Raw genomic sequence first — 27,505 nt, forward strand, 5'->3', positions numbered from 1 at the left:
GGACAGAGATTGCATTCCCATTGTGACCAGAAGTAGTGCTAGTGGTCTGCTAGCTAGCAGCTGTGTCGTGTTTTACTCTGACCACAAATCTTTCAGAGGTTTAACTTTGCTGTCAGTCCATTTCTGACCATGAGCTATTATTAAGTACTGTTGTCCTAAACCTAAGTGTTCCGGTAGCGTTTATTCACAACGAGTTTTGCCTACAATGCCATACCTAACCAAATGCAAGAAGCAGAAACTGTAGTCCACTCTCTGAAACCTGCATTTGTAGGTGGATCGAGTCCATTTGTTTGCTCTGATTCATACTCTATTTTGCCAAATCAAGTAGACTTTTCAAGCAAAGAGACTCTGATTCGAATACAAGTCTGGTGTGAATGGTTTCTTAGATACTAACCACATTGTTTTAGGTATTTTATTTACGTACTGAAATCATCACTCTCCCACAAAATGTTGCCTTTCCCTCAAACGATGCAGACATTCTTCCGAATATTAAACTTACAGAATAACATTGAATTATGTCTTTTTATTATTTAAAAACTTAAAAATGAGTTAAAGTAGAGCCTATACAACGGAGTTTGGGCTTTGGGATTCACAGTAACCTACTGGCTGCTTTGAATCATTTTGTTCATTTTTTGTTTGGTTTAAAAAGCTTTTTTAACATCTGGAGTTGCATCTTACAGAAAAACACTGAAATTGTCTGAAGAAAAATCATCACATCTACTTATGCTTAAGCAGTAATGTTTATAAACTAACTTATTCATCCATTCCCATTTTTTTCCCCTTCATCATCCTTCCTTCTTGCTTTGAATGCTGCAGCTGTGTCACTTTTTAGCCTGCTCGGAATCTGATTATTGGTCAACTGCTTTAACTTTTTGCTTTCGAATGAATGTAGAGATAAACTTATGCTGCTCTGCTCAAAACACAACATACATGGTGTGTACAAAACATGTGTTGGACTCTGATGCCTACTCTCCAGCTGTCTTCTGTATTATTAGAGATTATCATCAGCATATATGCCCAGCTAAATGACATCTTTCACTCTATATATTAGCATAATGTTAATATGTCAGTCTGCTAATTGTGGTTTAATATTCATGCAAGTGACAAGTCAGCGTGCTAATGTTTGTATGTGAGGTCAAAGATGGCACATTAATGAGTTAATGTGGGAATTAGCATATATTTAGATTACATTCCCTTTCGGATGCTCGTGAGACATCATCAGTTTTATTCCATACACATTCATGGCACGGACAAAGTTTCACCTGGTTACTTTGTTCTGAAAGTAATCTACGTTTAGGATAAAACTGTCTGTATATGGAACCAGGGTACAATGGAGCCAGTATTTAACATGCTGTGGTGCAAAAGAATTGGATCAGAATCATAACACAGACTGGTCAAGCAAATTGCTGAAATGTTAAAATACATTTAGGTAAACTACGTTAAATACAACTAAGAAAAGTAAAGTACGGGCTATCCTAAGGGAAAAAATCGATTTAAAATCGGATTTGGTTTAATAAATCAGAGATTTTATTTTTCGGCCATATTGCCCAGACCTAGTATGGGCTTTCCTATAATTGGGTAGAACAGAAGATCTCATTTCAAGGTGACATTTTTAGTCAAGTTTAGAGAAATTAAGTTGATTTTTAAATTTTTTTTAATTGGATTTTTAAATAATTGGAATATATTTTACTGAAACAAAAACAAGGTTTTTCCTCTCGCCCTCATACTTCCATATGTCTTTCATGTTACCATAGTTTAGTCAGTTCAGCCACTAGTGGGCAGTACTGAGTTCACTTCCATGTTTTGACACTGGTTTGTAGCAGTGATGCACTGCTGTAAAGTTGTTTATAAACACCACAGGCAGAAGAACAAAACCACAAAGAATCTTTATTCTCTTTTCAATTTTTTCTGCATCTTCTTTAGGTGCTATTTATTTGGTGTTGTCTGTACTGTCTTCTTCCTGTTACTCTTCTTCTTCTCTGGTTTGTTCCTTATGCTGGTTGCATGACAGTTATACAACTTAACATTAGTTTAGCTCTGTTTTCTGTGATAAATGACTGATGCTAGGCCCCTTGAAAACAGGCCGAATTATGCACAAACCCAAAGCAAAAGACTAATAGAACTGTCCGTCCATATCCGTCTGTTTCGTGGAGCATAATGGGCTTTTACAGTGTGAAAGTAAATGGATGATCCATTGAACCAAAGGTAGGAAGTGATGTAGAGGAGCATGCTGGATATCTCGCTGCCTCTCTGGCTGCCTGCGCACATAAAATTCTACTTAAAATATTAGGAAGTTTGATATTGGCTTTTTTACTAATATCCAATACACGCATTTTGTCCAACTCTTAATTTCTGATACAAATATCCATTTATACTGACTTTTGAAGTGAATTGTGCCAAACAAACAAAAATATCTGGAAAACTATACATGACATCTATTATATTTTGTCATTTTTAATTTATAGAAGACAAAGCTAAAGAATTTGGTGTATGATGTGTATATTGTATAAAGTTGTTGCCAGTGTAGTGTACCCTGCCAGACAGTGGTGAAGCTGACTGATGTTTCCAGAATTATTTTCTTTAGGTTGATCCATTTTGTGATCTTCCATAGCCTTCAGAAAAATCTGTAAGAGCTACCAGACAGAAAAATAATGAGTTCTTTTCTTCATAAGTGAAGCCTTGTTGTTTTAACCATTAAACACACAAACATCTATTTCATCAGCATAACATTTTGACAAAGGACAATATAAAGTCCTTTACAAACAAGAGTCTAACTTTTTAGAAACATGACTTTGATTTCTTACAGCTTGAAGTTCTGATCTCGGCATAGCTGTTACAAGAGTAATGCATTTGAACACCTGTTAACAATTCATGTTCGAGAATACGATAATAAATGGTTAGAACTGAACAATACCTTGTTCCCATTCCAGCTAGGCGCCTCATTATCAGAGATCTGAGACCTTGCAGTACAGAAGCTATTACTTAGACAATTCAAATTCCCAGTTTTTACAGTCAATGTCCTGCTTACAAGATGATAAAACCGAAAGTTCACAGGAACTGTGCCAAAATAAAAGCATTTATAGTGCAAAGAGTAACATCTAAATAAAAGTGGTTATAATACAATTGTGTCATAGTCATTTCCAATATTGCATTTTGAGGCAAATATCTGCCGATAACAGTGGGCTTCACTCGAACATAGAAAAAAAAATCAGAAACAAGACAGAAAAAACTTATTGTTGCACTAATTTTACTTGATAAGCTGGTTAAAAGAAGGGGATTTATGCCTTCAGTTCTTGGCCAATCAGTGAGCCAAGTTTTCTTCTTAGTCCTGCTTTTTTTTCCTTCTTGCACAGTGATTGGTTTGGGCTATATGACCCCAAATGAGCAGTTATTGTTGTAACTGTGTGACATTGTCCAGGGGTCTAGTCCATCTAAGTCAAGCGCAGTATGAAAGTAAAGCAAACAAAAGACATTTGGAAAGTTTGAGGACTATTCCGCCCAGTTAAACAGAGTCCCCACACTATCCCGGTGTGATTGCACCCTTTGTGTATATGACTCACTTAATTCAACAACTTCATAATTAAAGTTGTTCTCACGCAGACTTTATTGTGGAGCTTATCCAAGATGCCTCAAACCACTCCCCACAACACCACTAAAGACTTGCTTTAGCTTTTTTCTCTACTAGAGGATTAGCAGTGACACTTAGGTGGTCTGCTGAATTGAATTTGCCGAATCCCTGACATTTAGAAGAGAACTTTTCACACCACAAAAACTCATCACAGGCTCTTTATCAATAATGTCTGGCTCTGTGACGAGGACGGACTAACTGTGCTTTGAATATAAGATTATTAAATGCTCCGATGTCATGGTTAATATTCTGTATCCTCTTTAAAGTTGGCCCACTCTGTCATAAATCTGTGTGTGTGTGTGTGTGTGTGTGTGTGTGTGTGTGTGTGTGTGTGTGTGTGTGTGTGTGTGTGTGTGTGTGTGTGTGTGTTAAAGAGAGAAGGCTGTTTTTTAAAGAGCTGTTGATGAAAGTTAGTAGTGCGAAGCTAAAAACTGTCAGCCATCTCTTGCTGTGATAGATCACTGCTGTTGCTGGTATTAACTTCCTGACTGTCACTCTGAGCATTTCAGGGGCCTGCAGTTAAATTAATCAGGTAATGGACCTTCGTCTCTCCTCCTGCTTCCAGCTGTGGTTTTTCTCTCTTATTTTTATCTCTTGGTTTTCCTTTTTGTCCCCCAGTGGCATAGTTTATCGTTGTGGTTTCTGCTTGTCATATTTGCAAATTTCCTCATGGAGGGGCAGAAAAAAAGGGACTATTTGTGATTCCAGTAAAAGAAAAGCAAGAAAAACATTTTAGAAAAAGTGAGAAGATGTAAAAAAAAAAAAAAAAAAAAGCTGTGTAAATAGGGCACACTTGTTCTGCACCCATTAACAAGTTATAAGTCTTTTTCTGTCATCATGTAGCTTGAGTCATGTTCAATGGTTTATGCCTCAGAAACAACTTTGGGCATGTTTTTGTCAGATCCACACATGGTTTGCATGTAAATGGTGTCCATAGTAACGGTTTCAGATCATTCCAATGATGTGATTCAGTCAACAACCATGGATAATCCACAGGTTTTAAGAATCACACGCAACTTCCACATGTCCAGTCTGTAAATTTCTAATTATCTGAAATGAGACTGACTGTGAAGCTTTGGTAGATTTTCGAAGTGACTCTCCTTATTGGTGCATCGTCATCATCCACCTTGCATCCTACCTGTACTGTGAGTTTCCTCCAGCAAGTTAAAGACTTCCCTTGACTCATCTAATCTTGTCTTGTCTTTCCACCTAAAATCAACGTTTTATGATTTGTGATTCTGACTTCAATACAAGTTCCGAGAAATACAATATTATCAAATTCACATTTCAACAACTAACCAGATAAAAGCCCAGGTGTTTTGCTGCAGTCACCATGTCGACATATATGCTGATGACTAACGTCTACTGACTTATTTAAGCAGACATTTTTACCTTTTAGCAGAACTTAAACTTAAATTAATATATTCATTTGTAACTACACTGTTTTAGTTGTTACATCTGCATGGTGAACATTCATTCATTCTTAGATATTCATTTTTTATTTATTCATTCGTTTAATTAATGGAAAAATTTGGTACAAAGTTGTTTTTTGGGGGGACTTAATTACACTGTTATGATTGCATCTTTAGATATTCATTCATTCATTCATTCATTTTGTTGATAGACAAATATGAAAGATCCCACTTTACAAATTTAATGACTTTTTTGTATCTTTTTGGGGAACTTAAACACACTGTTTTATGGTTGTGTCTTTATAATTAGACCATTTGTTCGTTTGTTTGCTCATTTTGTTTATAAACAAGATTAAAGCCCCCACTTTGCAAATTTAATGATTTATTTTTTTTATTTTTTATTTTTTTTTATCCTTTGGGGGACTTAATTAAACTGTTGCATCTTAATTAGACATTAATTCATTCATTTTGTGCATGAACAAACGTTGAGGCACCACTTGCAGTACAAATTTGGTGTAAGTTTTTTTTTTTTTTTTTTTTCCCCCTCTTTTGGAGTATTTAGTAACATTGTTTTTGTGGTTACAAATTTCTAATTAGACATTTATATGACAGCTCAACCTGCTTCTGGTTTGGATCATTAATTTTTCACTCTTTTAACAGATTCTTTCTTTTATATTATTCATAAATCTAACGCAAACTCTACCACAGGATCTTGCAAATGTGTTTCAGGCGGTAATGGCCCTGCTTAACCTCGTTTCTGGCAAAGCTCAACTTTGATGACAGATCATTTTCAAAACATTTTAGGAACAACTACTCGAGCGGGCCGTTCTGCTAATTTAAGATTAAAACTGATCAGTCACTTTCTGTCCTGCTACGTTTGCTTGGGTGGTCTGTTGGTCCCACAGATGTAAAAGTGAAACATAAAAGTGTTTCCAGTGGATGATGGGATCCAGTCCACCATCATGATTTGATCACTGATTTTTGTGGGAAAATGTGATCTCACATGGAACAATACACTGTTTTTTGTTTTTTTTTTGTTTTTGTTTTTTTTCTTTTTCTGAAATGATCCTTGTAAACGCCACAAACTATTTAGGACCCGTTTCCAGTCTCCAGTGTAGTTGAGGATACTGGTGGGAAAGTCACTGGAGGTGAACGACATTCTGGCAACTGGAGCATTTTTTCCCCTTCATTTCTCACACTCTTGTTTTTATTTGATCTCTGATTCAGACATTTCCAAAAGAAAAATCATCCTGTCCTTGCTGTTGGTACTTCTTTCATTTCCTTGTTTGTCTAATAGATTATTTTTTGCTTATATTTTTTATTTTTTTTTTTTTCATGCCTCCTTTTAGGTCTTTTCTTTAATCTTTTCATATTTTCCCCTTTCAGAGCTCTTTTGTTCCTTCACCTTTATTCCACAGTGTTTATCACACTCCCACACGTCCTCGCCATGCGGTTTTACCTGCAGATTCATTTGCTTGTTTTGTTACTTCTAAGTGGGTTTGTCTCATTGATTTACTTTGTTTTCAGTTCTTTCTTCTACATCGATTTCCGCGCAGACAGCACGTTGACTTTCCTTACATTTCTCTCTTATTATTTTTCTTTTGTTACTAACTCTTATTCAGGCAGCTCCCTCATTCTCTGAAATCCTCAAACACACTTCACTGTAGGGGTTTTTGGTTGGGTTTGCTTTTGATCTGGTGACTTTCAGCTTTTTCTTCAGTAACTTTCAAACAGACTCGCGTCTCTTAAGGTTGTCCTTGTATTTTCAGCTCAGCTGTGCTCTTATCTCATTCGGAGATTCTCTCCTGTGTGTTTTGATTTTCTTCCTGTTGTTTGTGTTATGTTCATTGGCTACTTTCTAGATTCCTAGCACACACTCGCAGCTCTTTGGTTCCTCTCCTCGTTGTCTCTTTCAAAGTTGTAGATATTCTCTGTGGACCAATTTCCCTGTGAATAATCACACAGGTTCATTGTGGACAAGAGCACAGTGCCAAAGTCATTTCTCCAACAGACTGCAGCCTTATATAGCGGGTCAATCAAGCTGAAATATCTCCACAATGGCTCCTATTTCATTAAGCGTCACTCCCTCCCCATGAATATAATTACTTGAACTACACCTTTTCTCCAGCTTTAAATGAGCTGAATGGGGTTTAAACTTTTGAGAAGAACTTTTCCAATGCCTCATTTAAGGGCCTGATTGACTGTTAAGTCTAACCTTGGGAGAGTTTTTGCGACTTTTTAAGTTCGATCAGTGGAATATGGTTCAAAAGAACTCTATATATCATTTGGACAAGTGTAGTAAAAGCTTTTTATTAAAATGGCTTCATCAGCTTCATAAGCAAAACCATTCTTAGAACACAATTAAGTTTGTTGCATGAATATTGAAACACATGTTTGTTGATGCTCCAGGTTTGGGAAGCACCGAAAGGATGAGCGGCCGGGGGAGAAGATGGATCGTAAAGGCTCCAGCAAGTGGAGGCCGGAGGAGACGCAGGTGTCTGATGAGGATACGATGAAGATGAGGATGGAGCAGGAGAGGTGAGAAGAGGTTCAGCACTTCAAATTATTTAGCTGTTCTTAGACATGCAACATGAAGCAGCTAGGCCAACTTTCAAAACTCAGAAAAGCAAATAAGTGGAGTAATGTTTTTTTTTTTCTTTTTCAATTCAATTCAACTTTATTTGTATAGCGCCACTTCACAACAATGTTGTCACAGGGCACTTTACATACACGAATCAACATACACATCATTTCGAGCCAATTCATACATATCCTATAATAGAAACCAACTGACTGCATTGAATCATGACTTCGATCCAGTCCCCCATCCTGAGCATGCACGCGGTGACAGTGGGAAGGAAAAAACTCCCCTTTGTGTGTGTTATTGTGTGTGCGTGTATGTGGTGGTAGTGGAGGGGGTTAATACTTTAGGCCCATTTATCTCATTATGTACTTCTATGCATCTTTTACATTGCCATATTTGATAAGTTAGTTCCTCCACTAGTGGGCGATGCTGAGTTCAGATTTCATTTCCATATTTTGACACCGGTTGGTAGCAGTCACGCACCTTTTATGAAGTGGTTCACAACTATCCGAGACGACTAAATAAAATAGTCCTCTCGCTTTTTCCTGTTAACATTTTGCTGCGTCATTTTCGGGTGCTTTTTATTTAACATGTCTCCATCGTCTTCTTCCTCTTCCTCCTCTGATTAATCTAGTCAAATCAAACTTTATTTATGAAGCACTTTTCCTCTGATAAAATGTCAATATAAAAGCAAAACAAAAATTTGTTGTTCTCACAAACTTAAACATACACACACACACACACACACACACACACACACACACACACACACACACACACACACAGTCACACATACACCCAACATGCATTTCCAACACTTAAACATCACGCATACACCTACCTAAATATATATTGCTGAGCACAGATGAACCCGGTAAGGAAACACCATCACAGAAACCGTCTGCACCAGGAGTCGACCAGACCACAGTACCAGGGGCACCACGGTGGTCACTAGTCAAAAGACCAAAGACATGAAAGCTTCCTCCGCAGCCATGGCCAATATAACCCCCAGTGCAGAAGGATCCCTCTGAGGAACACCAGAGAATATGCTAAAACGATGAGATACATAAAAAAAATAAAATATAGATTTAAAATAATAATACAATAAAGATTTTTTTTAAAAAGCAGTAATATTAATTATAAAATATAACTCATATTAAAAAACAAAAAAATGTCCCTAAAAGGAATTGGGTAAAAATAAATAAATAAAATATTCACACCAAGACAATAAATTTAAAAAAAGATGAGTTTTGAGCTGCTCTTAAAAACATGAATGTTCTGTGAAGCCCTGAGGTTTTCTGGTAGTCTGTTCCAGAGATGGGGGCCATAATACTGAAAAGATGCCTCCCCATGGGTACAGGTCCTGACCTTAGGAATGACTAGAAGACCAGAGCCAGAGGATCTCAGGGTCCGCGAGGGTTTAGAGAGTAAAAGTAGATCCGAAAGATAAGAAAGCCCGAAACCATTAAAACATTTATAAACTAGTGAAAGTATGTTTGTTTCTCTTGTTTGTTTCTTTTACTGGTTGTGTGTCGGCTGTACAACTCAACAGTGCCCCAACGATTCTAGGTGATATCGCTCCATTTTTAGAGTTGAATGTTGGAGACCTAAACCCCTTTAAAATGGACCAGATGACCTGTCTGCTAATCCTTCTTCTGCGTTGAGCATAAATGGGCCTTTAGGCAGCTTTAGACTTGGGGATAAGCTACGATAACTCATTATTACCGAAGTGAAAATCTACATTTTAGCTTCCGTAGTTTCCATTTTCCTCTCATCTTGTTAGGCTTGTCAGACTTCTGTGTGCTAACTGAGCTGAACCTTTTGGCTTGTTCATTAAATCTGATGTTGCTTCCTGCTTTGACAGCAGCAAGCAGTTTCTGTTCTCTGATTTTGCCATTTGCTAAAGTTACGCGTGGCAAATACGGCAGGACAGCTGAGCCTTATTTGTAGTCAAAACCAGACACAGAGTGCTTTGGATGAAAGAGAATGATAATAAAGAAGAAGTGGATTTAAAGTCTGTGTGCAGGTCAGCCTGGCTGTCTGACAGCAAACTGGCGAACAGTTTCTTTATATGGAGACTCTTCTGTCTGAAGGATTGTTGTATTGATCCTGTTGATGAAAAGAGCAGATCAAATGCAAACAAAAAGCATAAGGACATTGCTTTCTTTATGCTGTACATGATTTATAGTTTTACCTGATGAGCAACTGCAGCATACCTCCACACAGGTGCCATTTTAAAAACAGCACCGCACGAGTTCCCTTAAAACTCTGTGCTTTTGACTCATTTTTATGGTACACTGACATTTATTATGCGCATTTCTGGAGCTGTTGTTGCCCCATATCATCCAAAGGTTTGTCATTTCTGTTTCCCAACCTGGAGCATCGCGTTGCGGCTGGATTTTGCTTAACAGCACCACATTGCGTGCTAGAAACTAGATAGCAACAATATTGTTGAACTCATTCGCGACTGATTCAGCAAAGTAATGACAGACGATGTTAGTGGAAAGAGCAAGGAAAAGAGAGAGAAACCAACAGAACAGGAGATAAGACAAGAGTCAATGTTGGACTAACTTTTACTGGCTGGAAGGAACTCAGAGAAGAGACAGGATGTAAGATGGATGATGAATCAAGACCCATTTATGCTCTATGCCAGGGCTATTAAACATGGCCCCATGAAGACTAGTGTCCAGCAGCTTTTCATTGTTTCCCTGCTGCAAAACACTTGAGTCTATTTACAGTATATGAATCCAACGGCCTGTCAAGTTGTCCAACTGTATTGAGGGAAACATTGAAATCTGCAGGATGGTGGTTCTCTTGGGACTGAGTTGAATAGCCTTGCTCTACGCCAAAGACAGATACGCACCTTCTATCCGTCTCTTGTCCTTGATGTGCATCCACAACCAGTGAAAGAGAAAAGGAAGGACAAAAAGCTGCAAGATATTTGTAGTTTTACAGACCGCTACCATCTGCTGCGGTGTCTCTTTAGATGTCTGCTCAGAGAATGGGCATCATCATGATCTCCATCATTGTCACCATTTCTGCTGTTGTCTGAAACTGACGTCAGATCTTTGCACTGCCCTCTGGGGGATGTGTTGCATAACAGCCATACAGGCGTAAAGGATGCATGGTTTGTATGAGAACAGGGACGTTTGAAATGGATGCATGTATGTAAATGTAGCATAAATTAACTTTCATTTATTATGTGGTTTCAAAGTGAACAAATCTCCAAAAGTTCAGTATTGATTTTAAATCGCAGTGACAAAATCTCCCTGACTTCAAAAGTGTCTATCTTGAAAGAAAACACTATCATTATGGTATATTGAATTGTCTGTTTCTTTAGGCCAGTGTGTTGCATTCAGTGACATCTAGTAGCAAGAGTTGATTTGCATTAATATCCAATTTAATGCCCCCAACACACACACACACACACACACACACATAAACACACTTGAAAAAGAAAAATCAGAGCAAAATTTATTTGGTAGCTTTGATGGCACCAAACCATTGCAAGATGAGTCGAGGAAACTAAATGCCAGGTGAGCACCGTGTCAACGTTTTGGGTGGAGGGGGGCGTGCAGTAGGTCTGAAATGTAAAGGCTATTTAAGTCCTGCTATTTACCTTGCCCCCGTGTCTGTTGTTCACATGGTGCACATTATCCCAGTGAAATCCAGCTTGTACTGTTTGCTACTCCTGCAGTGCAGATAATCCAATACCGAGTAAATGAGGGTGTGTAGTTTTAATTGGAGGAAAAGGTTGATGTAAATGCCACATCAGATGATTTGGTTGTTAAGAACCTGAACATCCTTCAGGTGCAGGATGCTCCTTTTGTATGTTAATTTGATCTATGCCCCCTGTGTTGTGCTTTTGTCCTCTTTGTACCTGCATGGTGAGATCAGAATAGATTCAGTTTAACTTCCATTGCTGAGATTTTTCTTCTCTTTACGTATTGTCTTGAATAAATCTATAATAAGCTTTTTTAGCCTTCTTTTGCTCTAGTTTCAGTTCATTTTAATCAGCTTGCAGGAAGTAAAGACATAAATTTTAAGCTAAAAGCTGTAAATATTTTCATTCATTCCAATCAAAAGGAACCCACAAGCAAAATAAACACATGCCATTATGCTTGTATTTGACCACTCTGATAGATTTTGACAAGGAGAATGAGCAAGTAGAAGTTTCTTTTTCAGTGTCAAACACTGACCCATTTAGTTATTTTACTCTGTTTCTTTCCAAAAGGTTCAATGGAGAGCTTCTGCACTTCACTTCAGTGTGTATTGATCAACCACTGCCACAGGCTGTAGTTAATCCAGCTGTGATTGACTAGATGGATGGATTTTCTCACATCCTAAAGTCCTGAGCCTTAGAAGACCCTGAGCCCGGCTTTAGCCCTGCTCTGCATTTATTTTACAAGTCTACTAGAGGCATGAAACACCATTCTTTCACACAACTCTCCTCATATAATCATTTGAAGATGGAGCATAAGTGGAGCGTTATGGTGGTAGCTGTGAACATTTTTAGTCTGGTTATACAAGTGGATAAACGTTTACTGACTTTGCCAAAATCTGGTAGATTCCAATTGCTAGCCAGCCGACTGGCAAATGTTGTCTCTCCATTAGACTCACGTCAACCTATTGGTCGCGGTGACCCATGAACTTTTGAAAGTGGGAACTCAGGAAAGATCCTCATCAGCCAGACATGCTTCATCTTTAGAAATGGAGGAGCGTCAGGTGCATTCATAGCTTCTGATTTCCAAAACCGAGTAACGTGAATATTGCCTCTGTTGGGATCCAGTGATTACCCAGAGTTCATGGTTAAAGGTGACAGTGCTCAGTTCCAAGTCTTAAATGTAACTACGGTTTAGCAGGGACCCTTTCCTCTCTGGCAGTGACTAAGGCCAGCTTTCCTTCAGTTTTTGCTTCTTCAAACCTATGTCAAGGGCAAATAGATGTAGACTTTCAGTGTTTGCATAAATTATGATATATTTGACCTGAATCCAATGAAAACCTCTGAATTGTTTGTTTTTGTAAATGTTCTCTAGTTTTGCCAACTTCTGTGACTTAGTTGCATATCAGGTTGACAAATCACTGAAAACACACATTCAGACCCATAAATGGGGAACGTCGACTCATCTCTATCGATATAAAAGGTTGTCTTGCAGCCTTATATGAACTAAAGTGAAACATTTATCTTTCTGTGCTGCTCAATGCAACATTTTAAGTACAGCAAGATATTCTCTGCCAGTATCTGAACAAGGATGAACCTCTCTTTGGGACATCACAGCATCACAGTTTGTGGCTTTGCCGTTTCTAAACTAAATTAAATCATCCTCTTGACTCCAGTAATTGTTTTACGAAGCAGTTGTATGTCCTGAGGTTAAAAGTTCAGTCTCTACAACCTCAGTATTCTGTGTATGAAGTCATTTTTCTCAGTGAACTTCTTTTGACCCCGACACTTGCCTGGCGCTACTAATCTTGCTCAAGATTAACAGTGTCAGCTTAATGGATTTTTTGTTTTTCTGTGTCACTGAAGACTTTCTTAAAAAAAATGCCCTTGTTATTCCTTCCTCTTCACCACTGGTTGGTAGGACTTGTATTATTAAAATCTGTCAGTACACCTGAAAAAAAAAAGAAAAACCACGAGGGCTTAAAAATGGTCTAAAAGCTGTCTTGGCGCCAAATCACAGCACATTTCCAGATACATGTGTTATCTGTCCAAAAGGACTTGTAGCAGCCATCTTATCCTGCTAGACCTTTTCCCTTCTTGTACTTCCTGCCTTTCACTCTGGTCTGTCAGTTGTGTCAGCATTACCGCTAAAGAGATGGTTTATTACACACTGAATACAATGGCACATAATGGACCATTGTTCTGGCTTGATGCAGTAGAAAGGTCACTCGTCAAATACATTTCTTTTACTATAATGTCCCGTCGTGCCATTTCTATAACCTTTTAGCTACTGATTTTCCCTTTTTTTTCTCCTCTGAACTCTTTTCGTCCACCCTGTGGCTTTTTTTTTTTTTATCATCATGGTCAGTCTTATGAAAGAAAACAGGTTATTCCTTCAGTAAGTATTTTGGAATATTTTTACAGTAACAATCATACCAAATGTTTTTATTTTTTCCTTCCTGTTCTATTTCAGTCAGCTGAATTGCTTAATTAAAATCGACAGGAGACTTTTCTTAAACTGGACACTCAATCCCCAAAAGCTCTAAATGTGGAAAAAGCCTGATGTTGATCTGGTGTGTTGGGTGGCAGCTGTAGTCAAACCTGAAGCACTGATTCCAGTAGAGCCCAGTTGAAATATAAAAGAGAAAATCTTTCCAAAACAAATGACTCATCAATATAAATCTTAACTATGACGGAAATTTGAAATTTCATTGGCATGCAAAGCTCTTAATGTAGCAATTGTCCATGAAATCTGCAGCCTTATCAGGCATTTTAGGTTGCAGCAACATTAAAAAAAAAAAAACTGTGTGAAATACTGGAGGGTCAGTTTTACCAGTCACATGACCAGTTCAAGGATTCTGTATTTACTGCAAACCTACGTCACTGGATTGGACTGCATCATTAAAAAAAAGTGTTTGCGTTGTTGCTAAACCCTTCTAAATCAACCTGTCTGGAAAAACCACATAAGACGGCGTAAAAACATTCTGATATTTGAGAGAATTCATTTTAGTTTTAGGGGTATTATAATACCAGTTTGTATTGTGAGATTTACTTTTTCTTTGTTTGTTTGTTTTTTTGTGATTAAGGGTCTTAATGGCAGTAATGCTATGATTAGAAGGAGCAACATCATGGATTCAGTAAACGATCAGAGACCCAGAGTTTAGTGGCATCCATACAAAACTACAAATTTCAGCCAAATGAACCGTCTGCCTGTGGCCTTTCTGTCCCAAACATAAATGATTTTTGTGTTGTATTTCTACTAAGAGATTACACTGGATTACTTAAAGAATTTCTCTGCTAAAAACAGGGTTTTTCAACTGAACACACACCTTGTTTGCAGGGATTTATACCCACCCGCTCTCTGGTTGGCACATTTCCATCATCAGCCAACAGTCAGCTTGCACGTTATCAGCTATCTGTGCCGATATGTCTGTTGTTTTATACAAATAAAGCACAACCTTTTGCATTCACAGTATCCAGAATGTGGTGTAATTTCTATTTAAAGGTCACTTAAGACCTTCATCCGGGATGGGGCTCAGAGTAGAGCCGCTGCTCCTCCGCATCGAGAGGAGCCAGTTGAGGTGGCTCGGGCATCTGGTCAGTATGCCTCCTGGACCTCCCTGGTGAGGTGTTCCGGGCACATCCTTGGGCGAGGAGACCCCGAGGGGAGAGCCAGGACATGCTGGGGGTGGGATTATATCTTTTGGCTGGCCTGGGAATGTCTTGAGATCCCCCTGCGGAGTTGGCAAATGTGGCTGGGGAGAGGGAAGTCTGGGCTTCCCTGCTTAGGCTGCTACCCCCACGACCCGACCCCTGGTAAGCAATAGAAGATGGATGGATGGATGGATGGATAAAAGTCACTTAAGACATTTTAAGTTATGTTCTGTTTCCATCTTTGCTTTTCGATTCATCCTTGAGTATTACATTCAGAGTTCTTTGACTCACAGTGCAACCGGATCAATGTTGGTCCTGTTGACCAATCCACTGCTGGTTATGAAACAAGCTGCAATCCTAAGGCCAAGCTCGGGATTGATATGTCTGGCCTTATCTTATCAGCCCCTCTGCTTGTGTATAGAATCAGTAGCTGCTCGCACTTCTGCTTTCTCTAATGGAAACAAAGTTTTTCCTCCAGGTTTAAAGATAGATCCCCAAGAGCCTCATTTCCTTCTGCACCGTTAGATAATTGCTGAGTCCACACATGATGAAGTCGTATCGTGAAAATCCTCAAGCTTTCTCATGGGTTAAGTTGTTGGAGTAATATTATTGGTGCCCAGATACAGTAGAACCTTAAAGCTGATTTCAGACCTTGCAGCTGTAAAGCGTTTCGACACATTTTGACTGGGTTTTTGAACGTTTCCAACAGAGAGCAGCTCTTTATCAGAGTCATTGTTTTATTACGCATTGCATGCAGATTTTCTTCAGACGCATTCAGGCTTTAGCCTGCAGAGTTTTCAGCAAGGTAGCTACTCCTCCCTCGTCATCACTGTCCAATTCGTTTTCATGCTGCCATTAAAAAGGAGCCTGTGGAAAAAAAAAAAAAAGTGTGAGCACTGTGATAATTGGTAGTTGTAAAGCTCTGATAATTGGCAGGACTCTAATTACAGGGCTGTGCAATGGGTAGCTCCTCCTGCCATAGAAAATGCTGTTGCCAGTCATTCAAAAGATAATGACCACAGAAGAAAGAGTGTGTGTTTGTGTGATTTTTAGCGTGGGTTGTTGTGTGAAATCCAGAAATATGCCAGAGGTGTGTGTATGTGTGTTTGTTGTGTAGAGACAGATAGAGACAGACATATTTGCAATACATTAACGGGACTGTGTGAATACAACGTACTAACCTTGTATTGGGTGTTGGAGAGACCAGAGGCTATAATGTCTTGTTTATGTCTATAATGGAAAGTTAAAAAGGCACAATAAACAATTAGATGTTTCTAGCTTTCTGCCAGTTGGTTTAGTAATACGTCAGCGGATATTTGCCGCAGCTTTTAGCTCCGCGGTGCAGAAGAAGTCAGTTACTCATGCAGCGGTTTTAGCCATAAATCAGGAAGGATTTTACTGCCAGTCATCCATATTTTCTACTAACTTGCTGTCGACATGTTTTATCAGATCAACAACCCAAAAACCCTAAAAGAGACAAGAATGAGGGGGTGGTTGATTCTTTAAAGCAGCACCACTGAACAGATTTTAGCACTTTAGCCCCGAACAAAGGCTGATCCGTTATCTGCCTTTCATCTGATCACTGCTCTGAGATCTCTCCAGCCGGTGCAGTCAGTCTAGTGTTGACTCTCGTCTTATCTTTTGCTTGTGTTTCGTCGTTGAATCAGCCATGGTGCAAGTCTAGAGTGGCGAGTGTGTTGATGTGTACATGCACATATGATGGGCTGCTGTCACATGAAGTTGTGAAGCGCACTAAGGATAAAAACAACCAAAAAACTAATCACAAAAATGCTTTGGGTTTTTCTCGAAATAAAACCATGAACTTTGTGCGTCTTCAGAGTGGTACTGACATTCAGTCCTGTATCAGATGACTGTGGTGAGTATTCATCAGCTTTGTCTCCAGTCTGCGCTGTTTTAAACGCTCTCAGGTTGACACGCCGAGTCTCTCTTTGCTAACTGAGCTCAGGTCTGCAAGAGATGCAGCTCTTTTTATGCAACACACACTTGCCCACCAAAGGCCTCCCTAATGGAAGCTGTGAGACTGACAGAAGCCACAGCTACAGGTTATCTGCAGATAAAAAGAAAGGTGATAGATCCATGTTTTCAGTCCGAACGGCAGCTTGCGGCTCATACTCAGTCCTGTTGAGTCGATCAGACTCCTGTGGTTTACTTAAAATTAAAAAAGTGTTTTTTTTCCCCCATTAAAGTCATGTTTATCAGAAATTGTGGTCCGTTTCAGTCTGCCGTGGAGCCAAGAGCCTCCTCTTCCTGTTTCAGTTGCTTCGGGAAGCATTCATTGGATTAGTATATATATCATACCGTTTCTGGTGGTGAAGAAAGAGTCAATCATCTTGATTTATCAAGTGTAAAACAGATTAAAAAGAAATCTACATATATGTGCCAGTTTAGCTGTAAAAGGGATCAAAACCTTCCTGTTTTCTTTCTGACTTCATCAACTCGAGCTGGAGTTTGATATAGGAGACAAACTCCTGTGCTACTTGTGTCATGAAAAATAAATGTTTACAAAGTCATTTAGTCTTTTAGTCTAATAAGTTATAAATTATATGTGCTCTAAATGTATTCATGGTTAATTTGCTTGATTAAAAAAAGGCAGCATGTCAGAAAGTTGTTAAATTCATTAACAGTATGCAGTTTATTTTCTAGAAACAAGTTTTAGTTTTTATCATTCATAAATATATTTCTCTTCAATATCAGGATCCAGGCCAAGACCAGGGAGCTGAGGGAGCGTCAAGCCCGGGAACGGGACTACGCAGAGATTCTGGACACCAGCCGCACGCTGGACCGTTCCTCTGAGGAGGACCAGGCCTACGCTGGCGTCAATCCCCTCAACAGCTCTATGGAGAGCGGCCACAGCCGGCCTCACAGCCCCCGCGATGATTACCCCCACGTCCATCACCAGCACCAGCACTCCGACAGCCTCTACACACAAGTCAGCAAGTCCCGAAATGACCGGCCTCCATCTACAGACAGGTAGGGGTGGATTTGTTTAAGTTTACTGTGTTTTCTCTCTTTGAGAATTTTCTGCTTCTTTTATTTCCTGTCTTTTCTAACTAGAGTTGAGATTTTGTCTAAAATAGCATCAGTGATACTTGCAGATCCTGCCAAAAGTCACAAGACCAGGATTACAAGTATTTCTGTCTAAACACCGTCCGATACCACAGAAACGGATTATTTTTTAAACACACAGACACAGAAAGTTGACAGACACAAAACGTGACAGCTGTGCCAACAGTTATCAGTAGTGTTGCTTTAGCTATTTGGCGTCATCAAATAGCTAAAGCATTATTATTATGTCGCTGTTTTTCATTAGAAAATCAAAACATGGCTACGATGCAGGGCTCAAGCTTCCAGAGGCGGCCCAAATGCTGCCAAAAATATCACCAGCAACCTTAAAAAGTTGGGTTGCCATGACGTTCTAAAGCGCGAGGAGTTTGTTGCCTGAAAGGAAAACGAACCACAGGAGCGACAAACACTGGCAAAGGCTTTTAGAAGGCCGATGCAATAGTAGATACATTAGTAGATACAATTTTAGAGGTTTTTTAACTGTCAGTCATGGAAAAAACTATCTGCAAGTCCAATTCTGATGTTTTTTTTTCAATAAAAATTAAACTCATATCAATTTCATCTTTGATCATGTAACCTATTCAAGGCCATTGAATGATGTTACAACAATATCAAACACCAGAATCGAAAATCAGTAGAATTTATTTAAAATCTAAATTTAATAGACCTCTTAATAAAATAATGTAGTTATCAGATCTGTATCAGCAAATTCTTAAACCTGAGGGATTGAAATCAGTATCAGACAGAAAAAAAATCAGATTTTTCCTGTCTCTAACGGTACATCGCTGTAATGGCGGTCCCCCCCAGAGGCCGATCACCTTCATGCCAGGTGACAAGCTGCCAATCACAGTTCAGCAGCTGGTCTACCTGGAAGTCAAAGTCGCAGCTCGCTGCTGGTATTTGAGGAAAAGGTCTATCCAGACCTGAATCTGTCTCACATTTCCAGCCCTGTAGCTCTGAGGCAGCATGACTGCACGGAGACGGCAGGCTGGCTGTCACACCTGGAGAAGAAAATAATCACAGCAACGGGAGGCAGGCGCTAAATGTCAGCTGGCCGACTGCGAGAAACCGTGCCCTGCTCTCAGGGGGTGTGGGATTACTCCGGGGAGGCGGTGGGTGAATGGAGACCTTTGAATATCTGTCTCTCTCCCTGTCTCCTTTGACCTTTCTGCCTTTTTCCTTTTCATCTTTTCTCCTCCTGCTTGATTCTGGTAAATCCTACCTTTTCACTCTGCTGCATCACCTTTTTGTTTGCATAAAGAACTTTACTGACGGACAACTGTCAGTCATCGCCGCCTCATCGCACCAGTCGAGCAGAAAATCTCTCCCTCTGCACATCTTGCATATTCAGCGGCAGTGTGGCACAAGTGAAGTCCACTGCTGTGAAAGTCGGCCAACTAAAGCCCAGAATGTTCTAAAATCCTGCATCTCATCATGTGCAGCAGTTCTCAGCACTGCAGGTCTGTGCCGAGCTGCCCCCCCCTCACCCAGCCCTCCTCCGATCAATGGATGGAGAGATTCATAGCCCCGAGATGGATTTGGGAAACTGGAAGCCAATCGAGGAGAGCCTGCGGGGTGGCAGAAATGTAGTCGGTGAAGGCGAGTACATGTACAGCTGAGTGAATGGGGTTTGTCTTCGGCGTGCTTTTCACGTTTCCCAGAATGCCCCTAGGCAGCCTGTGTCGAGTTTAAGAGCGCTGTAGCTCGTATTGATTCATAATTCATAGTGCTGCTGTTGTGTGTTTTTTTTCCCCAATCCCCTGATGTGTTACTGTGTTGAGTCACACAGATGCACAACAGAAGATAATATGCTAACATTACAGATATGGAGTCTCATTTAATTAAGCGGCAGGACAGAATTCTCTCCTGAGAATGAGACCAGACCGTAATCACCACCGTATTAAAATTTGTAGCCATTTTACTCATTTACTACTTAATTAAAAATGTTTCCTCCTCACTACTCAACACAAATCCTTCATAGCTTCATGCTTCTTTGGGGATAACAAGTTGAAATGTGGGAATGTGGCTGCTTTTCATGGCCGCAGCGGTGAGGAGCTAATGACTTGGCGCTGAAATGATTTCGCTTTCCTTCTTCTGTAAATGTTCAAACTAAAGATCAAATCAGAAATGGAAAGTATTCGTACGAGGCTTTACCCATTTGTGTTCCCCGTTTTGTATCATCCTCGGTTTGTAGGTTTTGGACACATTAATCTGTGTGTACAGATGTGTGTGAGTGGGTGTATATATGTAGAATATGTGTAGTACAGATGTGTAGGTAGATAAATATGCATGAGAGTGTACAATATCTCTATTCAGAAGGACTTATTTACTCTTTTCTTGTATTTATTCTGATTTCTTGAAGACTACATGTGATATGACAGTGTCTGCATAGAGTTTATTGTGACTAGAGGGGGGCATACAGTTACTTTTTCCTGCTACTTTTAGAGTGCGATATATTCTTTTTTTTTCCTTTTCTAAGATTTAATTTCTTTTGAATATTTGTTTTTGTATTTGTTTTTATTTTCTCTAAATATAATGTTTATATCTCCTCTGATAGAACGTACTTTTGATTTGTTTGCTCAAATTAAAGCACATCAGTCAGTCAGTTAGCAAATATATCACAATTAGCACGCTGGATGGAACAAAATCAACTTTTTATGAATAAATAACACAGTTTTATTCAGTCTGTTTTACAAAATGCATAATCCACATGATGCAACTAGCAGCTGCAGTGTAAGCAATAGATGCTTCCAGATAATCTGAAATTCCATAGTTAAACTAAAGAAAGTATTTGCTTTTTATTCTGTCGTCCTGCAGGTTTTTCTTACTTTTTATAATCAACTTTTGAGACATTATTACTTCCATTTTATTTAATCAAAACACAAAGATGTTATGTAGACTCGGTGATATTCTCTCACTTATGAAAATCTGTCTTTTGTTTTCCAGCTCAGATGAATAATTTGCTCACAAAACGTCTGTGAATCTTGTTTTTCTGCACGCGGCGTCCCGACTAACACAGGAGGCTTTGATTACCGCAGCGGAGATGCCAGCAACCGAAACTTCTTAAAGATATTATGTGGTTGCCAGATTCTGAAAGAAAAATATAGCTCCGAAAAGAATCAGGAAGCATGTTTCCTGTTTCCTGTCTGGCCCCCTACTGAACAGGAAGTGAATTAGACCCCGCCGTGGCGGGCGAGCGAGGGCGGGCGGGCGGGGTGTCCCACACAAGTGTTTGTTTTTCATGGGATTCAAATAGCAGCGGGAGCCGATATCAGAGCTTCAGGCTTCTGGAGATTCAATCGAAGTGAAAACATGTCCGCAGAAAGTGAGAGGGAAGGAAAATGTTGCTTTTTCTCCCACACCAACAGGGTCGCTGTAATTAGCAAGAATGTAAACAGTTTAACGTTTCTTCTGAGTCAGCTGGATTTCTCGCTGCGCGCAGGACGCGGCGGTGTCAGGTTTCCGTTTTATCCAGCTGAAATCAGAAGGACATGCAGATTGATCGCTGACCATCTCTGTTACAATATGCCCATTATGTGCCGGGGATCAGGTAGGATATGGCTTTCAGAATATCTCGTTGGTGTGTTCGTCATTGTGTGCTACTTTTGTTGTTGCTGCCATGTTGTGACTATCACAAGGTCATGAGTCAGTTTCAACGTGATGGAGACGGGAGATTTGGCTTCAGTTCGCCGTCTAATGGAAATAATGAGTTTTTAAATACTTGACTTGACTTTTTTTTATCATTTTGAAATTTAATCATTAAAATCAGAATAAAGAAGTTGCACTAATGATGTATAAATGTATTACTAGCCTCATTTTCCAAATAATCTTTAAAATATTCAACACAAGTATAAAAAATTAGGCTTTAAAATTGTAAAGAAGTTTCCCATGACTTGAGGGACTGAGGTCGGCTACAGATGCTGATAAATAGATTTATTGTCACTATAAATTAACCAAATGATGTAAAGGTTAAATAATAAATCAGCACATAAAATATTTCTCCCACTTTTCCAGCCGTGAACTAAGTTCCGGATGTTCTTAGGCTGCACAGCTTGTACGTCTGCTGATGATGCTGCAGATTTAGGTGCTGTAGGAGGAAGAGAAGTTTAAAATGTTTTTTTGTTTGCTTTAAATATGTTTATTTCTGCTTAATATGGCCTTTTTTTCCACATGGGAGTCTGTGTGAATTTTGTTTGTCAGCGCCCCTAGTGGTTGAGTAATTTGGCACTTCTGCATTGGCTTCACTTCTGTCCAACAGAGGTAGATATATTACTGATGTATCTTCATCAGCAGTTTTTTACATTGTAATATGAAAAACTCCCAAGTTTTACACACTTGACCAGTTAGTTCTTCTTTCTTTTGTCTCTCAAGAAACAATAAAAGCTTCTGAGTTTTTGTTGTGTCGTTGTCTGTTGGTGGTTGTTCTAGGTTGCAGTGTGTTTATGTCTCTCAGCCTTAGTAGTTAAGTGGCCGACACTGAAATATTCTAAGGTGACTTAGTCCAAATATCTGTCATGTATCTGAACTGAACTCTGTTCATCTGTCAAATAACGGGTGTCGGACAACGTCACGTCAGGTCAGATTTTAACATAGAAACAAGTTTTACGGCTTCCTGTTTCTTTCTCCTTGTCAACAGCAGTGTTGTCTTTATCTCTCTGAAACACATTATCCTAACCTGTGCCGGCCAAAAGGAAATTCAACCCTAACCTTTGCGCTGAACAAGAGGACCTAATGAGAAAAGCAGAATCACTAAGTCTCAGTTCCTCCTGGGGCTGTAAAATGTGCAATTGGCTCTCTTAGCACCGCCATGTTGCAGCTGCATAAATAACCTCTGGAATTCATTTTAATGGTCCCTTCTTCCTTCAATCTTGGTGCCGTCAGAAAATTTCAATTTAACAGCAGCACTTTCTAAACAAAAACACTCAAAAGAGGCTGGGATGGAGCTTCATAAAGCCTTTGGGAGCCGTTTGCCATTTCCTTTGCTTTACGGAGCATGACCAGGGTCCAGTGTAGCGCAACAAACCTGAAACAACACCGCGCTGTTTCTCAGCGCTGAACCTACAGGATCAGACGTGTTTCTTCCCATAGATGTGTCAAATTTATGTAGATAGCTACTTGTTCTAACAAGACTTTAAGTGGGAAGAATGTGTTGTTTTTTTTCCCAGAAGCACATGATGTTTTAATGGTGTTACCTTGCGGTTTTGCCGTGTAGGTGGTACGGTGGACTATCAGGTCTCCTTTTGAGTGTTTTGGCTTGCAACCAAATTGCATAACATTTCTGGGGGTTTTTTTGCCTGCCAAGCTAAATATTGCCCAGAATTTTGTGTTTTTATGTTTTCTCACCGTTACAGCTAAAAACAAAGGGTCTTGTTGGGCTATTTATGTACCAGTTGTCATCTGTTAACATGTGCAACATAAAACATGCGTCCTTTGAAATATTAGTTCCAGTATCCAATGAATGTTTTTCCCCATCCCATTAACTATGTGTGTTTCTTCTGTCTTTAACAACTGTTAATTAGCCAACTTATTTAAAGCATATTGTAGCCTGAACGTCGTCGAATGGCTTCACTAGCTCTCGACACGTCAGCATCACACTGCTTCCCTGCTGTGTGAGTGTAAGTACACACAGAGCCAAGTGAATTAGCTACTATTGTTCTATTTCTCTCCCATCTACAAGGCAGCGGTGAATGCTGGGAAGGCTCCGGGGGATTTGGTGTGATTTGATTCTTCACGTTTTCCCGAGGAGGCAGCACTCTTATTGAATTGGCTCCATTACATTTCATCTCTACCAGGGGAATAAGGGCCTCCTCAGAGGGGAGCGAAGGCGGGCCGCGTTGTATCACAAACACACCAGGAAGAGCGTTGCAAGCAAACAAACACCCCGCAGTCGCCTTGCTGCTTTTCACGGGCTGATAAGATGCAGTGTGTGCATGCATCTGCACATGTTTTGTATGTACACACCATGTAGCGGCGTCCAACTTGACACACTTTGCTTATGCGAAGGTGCGTCTCCATTTAGGCTGGTGTGCACGCTTGTCTGCTGGAAATGTGGAGGACCGAGGCTGACAAATCAGAGGTGTGTGAGGGGTCGCACACAGTCAGTGGCGGCAGGTTTACAGCGGCGTGCAGTGATAACGGAGATCCTGGCCTGTTTAAAACCCTGCAGTGTTGACAACGAGGTGAAACAAGACCTAAATGAACCAGTGTGGTGATCCTGCTGTGTTTGCATGCCTGAGCACACATGGCAGCTTTGTTACATCTCTCCCCACAAACCAACCATGTTGAAGCGCTCCCTGTATACATAGGAATTTGCTATGGGTCGCTGACTTTGTGGGAGTTTGATAAAAACATGAATTTAGGCAGGAATACACACAAATTGGGCCCGTGATTATGATGCTGAGCTTTGACGTCATTACATAAAGGACCACCTTTTCTTTGCAAGAGATATGGTGGAGATTAAAAACCTATTTAAAGCTGAAGAGTTTAATGACATAAAAGGTCAATGACAGAAAAAAAAATGTATATAGGTGCGTTTCCATTACATCTAGAATTGCGCAAAAACTGAATATCAAATAAAAAAACCTCTAATGGAAACACACACATTTTGAAAGAAAAGTCTCAAATATCAATAAGAGGTTTTCATGCTATGATGAGGTGGTTTTTCAGTGAAGTGTGGGGTCTTGACCAGTTCATTTCCAGTAAAGATGGTGTGGTGTTGAACAAGCTACAGCAAATTTCAGTTTTAGAAAAGAAAATCAAGGAGAAAAGCTGTAGCAAATTCTCGGCAGCAAGTAGAAAACTGCAAATAACACTAAAATAAACATTGAATCCTGATCAAGACGGAGTGACTTACGCAGACCGCTATTCTCCAAATTCTGGAACATAAATTAAAACATGTGGTTATCATGCAAAACACCTGTTGCATTACAACACTTAACATTATGGCAAGTGGAAGACGTGGTGGGACCAAAGCAGAACTGCAACACATTGCATGAAACGTTAAAAGAGCATATAGTCATTAAGGGGAAAGAAACTGATATCTGTAAGACATCAATAAATACCAAAAACAGCAATGTTTGTTTACGTTGGAAACATTGCAAAAAGTCAAACCACTCAAAGGGGTTTATACTGTTCAAACATATGATGCAGGTAAATATTCGGAATTCTTTCTTCAGGGTTTATGTAAACATGACGGAAAATGGACATTTTCAGCATTTAAACATAGTTTATGATCCGAAGAACATGGAAACTAGTTTTTAGTTTTGAGCAGAAACAAGTGAATCTTGCCAGAAGGGCGGCGACACAAAGAGGCTTTATTCCAGCTTAACAACTCCATGTCCATGTTCAACCAGCTGCGCTCATCTCAGGCATTACCCTGTTAACTACACACCCTCCTGGGATCTGGTACTCCTCAGGTGGAGCAGGACTACGGAGGCCATCTGCAGGTGAATTGGCATTACGTAGACCTCCACAAGGTTTCATTCAAACCGTTGGACTGTAGACTGCTGAAAAGGACACACACGGTGCAGCTACTCCAAATGTAGTTTAAACAGAACATGAATTCAGCTACCATGACTTTTCTGCTTTCAGAGCTCTCCTGGTGATCACTTTACAGCTGCACCTCTGCACAACAACATGCCAGGGAGAAGTGTGGAACTTGTTGATGCTTTTTTGTAAATCAAATTTATGTCTGATAGAGATTTGATGCGTTAAAACTTGGCAGTTTGCAGGCAAACCTGATACGTTTTGAGTTTTAGTTTAGAATTCAGTCCCAAAGTGCTCTGAAAGCTGTATTTATTCCGCAAAAACTCAAATCTTTTCCAAAATGCGTTGATACTTTGGTTTCCAGGTGGCAGCATATTTGCATCCTCTTAAACACAGTTTTCAGTACAGAAAAGTTTTAAAATGCTTTCAGAAAACCAAGCTGGAACAGTAGGCGTCCCTGTTTTCCACAGTATGATCAGGACATGAGAAAAGAAAAGCTTTAATTGTCTTCATCCTCTATAATCCACTTAGCATCAGACTCTGTCCATGTTTACTCCAATCCACTGCCTGTAATCCCACACGTTGACCTAAACCTTTCCCCCCAATCTGTTTATCTCTCCGTGTTTTCACAACAAGGTTTCAACATTATCACTTGGCGTTTGCATGTGCACAAAGACCAGTTTTACTTCAGACGATGTGAAATCTTTTTGATAAAAACTGTTGATTTCATTTCTCTGCTTGTTAAAAGTGTGACTGTAGAGCTTGGAAGGGAGGAGGATTTGCCGAGCGGGAAAACTGGGGAAAACATTTTGTTTGTTCTCTGCTGTCGGCTCTTTTCCTGCCAGTCTAACCTGAAGTTGGAAGAACTCTCAGCTGTGACTTTTTCCCCTTTTCACAACTGTTTAAAAAAAACTTGAGGAAAGTGGAGCTCCGTCTCATCTTTCTGCTCCTCAGCTGCTGTGCCGTCTGGCATGTAATGTGCCAATAGACTCGCAGTTAAAATGTTGGCTTCTGCTGGCTGTGCAGAATATGGATGTCTGTTCTCACCGCTCGCTGAGCAGAACAGGATGTCTTACTACAGCTTGGGGAGCCTCGCTGCTGGAGGGTCATCACGACCGCCTGAATTTGTCCCTGTGAAGTCAGAACCGAAGCCTGGTGATGAGAACGGGGACAGAATTTTGATCGGCTGCCATGGAACTCACCCTCCAGACAGGAACATTTACATCACGCAGACACACATGAACGTTTGCACCTGAGAAAAGTCACCCCATTGCCAGAAGGTAGCGGAGGAAATTCAGGATCTAAGTTAAAATGCCTTTGAAGTGAGCAACATTTGTTCCTAACTTCTTCTCTACATCAAGATTTGAGGATAATTAAGTGGAATGAAACACGGAAAACTAGATAAGTGACAAGGTTGGTTTTACATTTATTGAATTCAACATCTGTCTTGTGTGTGTGTTTGTCTGTGTGTTTGTTGTTTCCAAAAGCAAACACCAGAACAAACATGGCTGCTTCTCTATACTTTACCTTTTACACCCAGAAGTCAGCTTGTGGTGATGCTGGTGCTCCAACATATGTTGTTGCAGCGTCAACAGGATCTTTGCACATGATTTATCAAGTTGCCACAGTTGAGGTTTAACACAACTTGAGCAACATTTTGCCGTCTCATTTCCTTTTAAGATTCTAAAATAGTTGCTTTACGGTAAAAGTACAAGGTACAGATTTTATTTTCTCTCGTTGCATTACCGTCAGCCTTTTGTCGCTTTTCTAGTTGCTCATTGGTACTCCAAAAAGTACCTGCTGTGAAAGATGCAGTCCTGAAACTGCAGCGTCCTGATCTGCAGAAACCCCCTTGGGCACACCATACTCCCAACTTTTTATTTAGTTTTTCTTCGCTGACTTTACTAATAGTTGGTGATATGCAGCTTCTGCAGTGACACAATCAAATTCTCAGGCAATGGAAAAAAATAGACCCCAAAAATGTTTCTAAATGGAGA

At 39.8% G+C, this 27,505-nt stretch overlaps 1 protein-coding gene across 6 annotated transcripts in view; it reads left to right on the forward strand.

Annotated features, from left to right (window-relative positions):
• The window catches only part of pard3ab (par-3 family cell polarity regulator alpha, b), a 305,596-nt gene that overhangs the window by 221,010 nt on the left and 57,081 nt on the right, over positions 1 to 27,505 (forward strand). For all 6 annotated transcript variants that reach the window (XR_013771364.1, XM_079243165.1, XM_079243169.1 and 3 more), the window contains 2 exons: positions 7,450 to 7,578; positions 17,655 to 17,930. Coding sequence is in view for 5 of the 6 variants with exons in the window: in XM_079243165.1 (XP_079099291.1) it covers positions 7,450 to 7,578; positions 17,655 to 17,930 (405 nt within the window). In the remaining variant the exon portion in view is untranslated. The remainder of the gene's footprint in view (positions 1 to 7,449; positions 7,579 to 17,654; positions 17,931 to 27,505) is intronic.

The sequence above is a fragment of the Telmatherina bonti genome (assembly GCF_933228915.1).
Source record: "Telmatherina bonti genome assembly, chromosome: 7".
NCBI classification, from domain to species: domain Eukaryota; kingdom Metazoa; phylum Chordata; class Actinopteri; order Atheriniformes; family Telmatherinidae; genus Telmatherina; species Telmatherina bonti.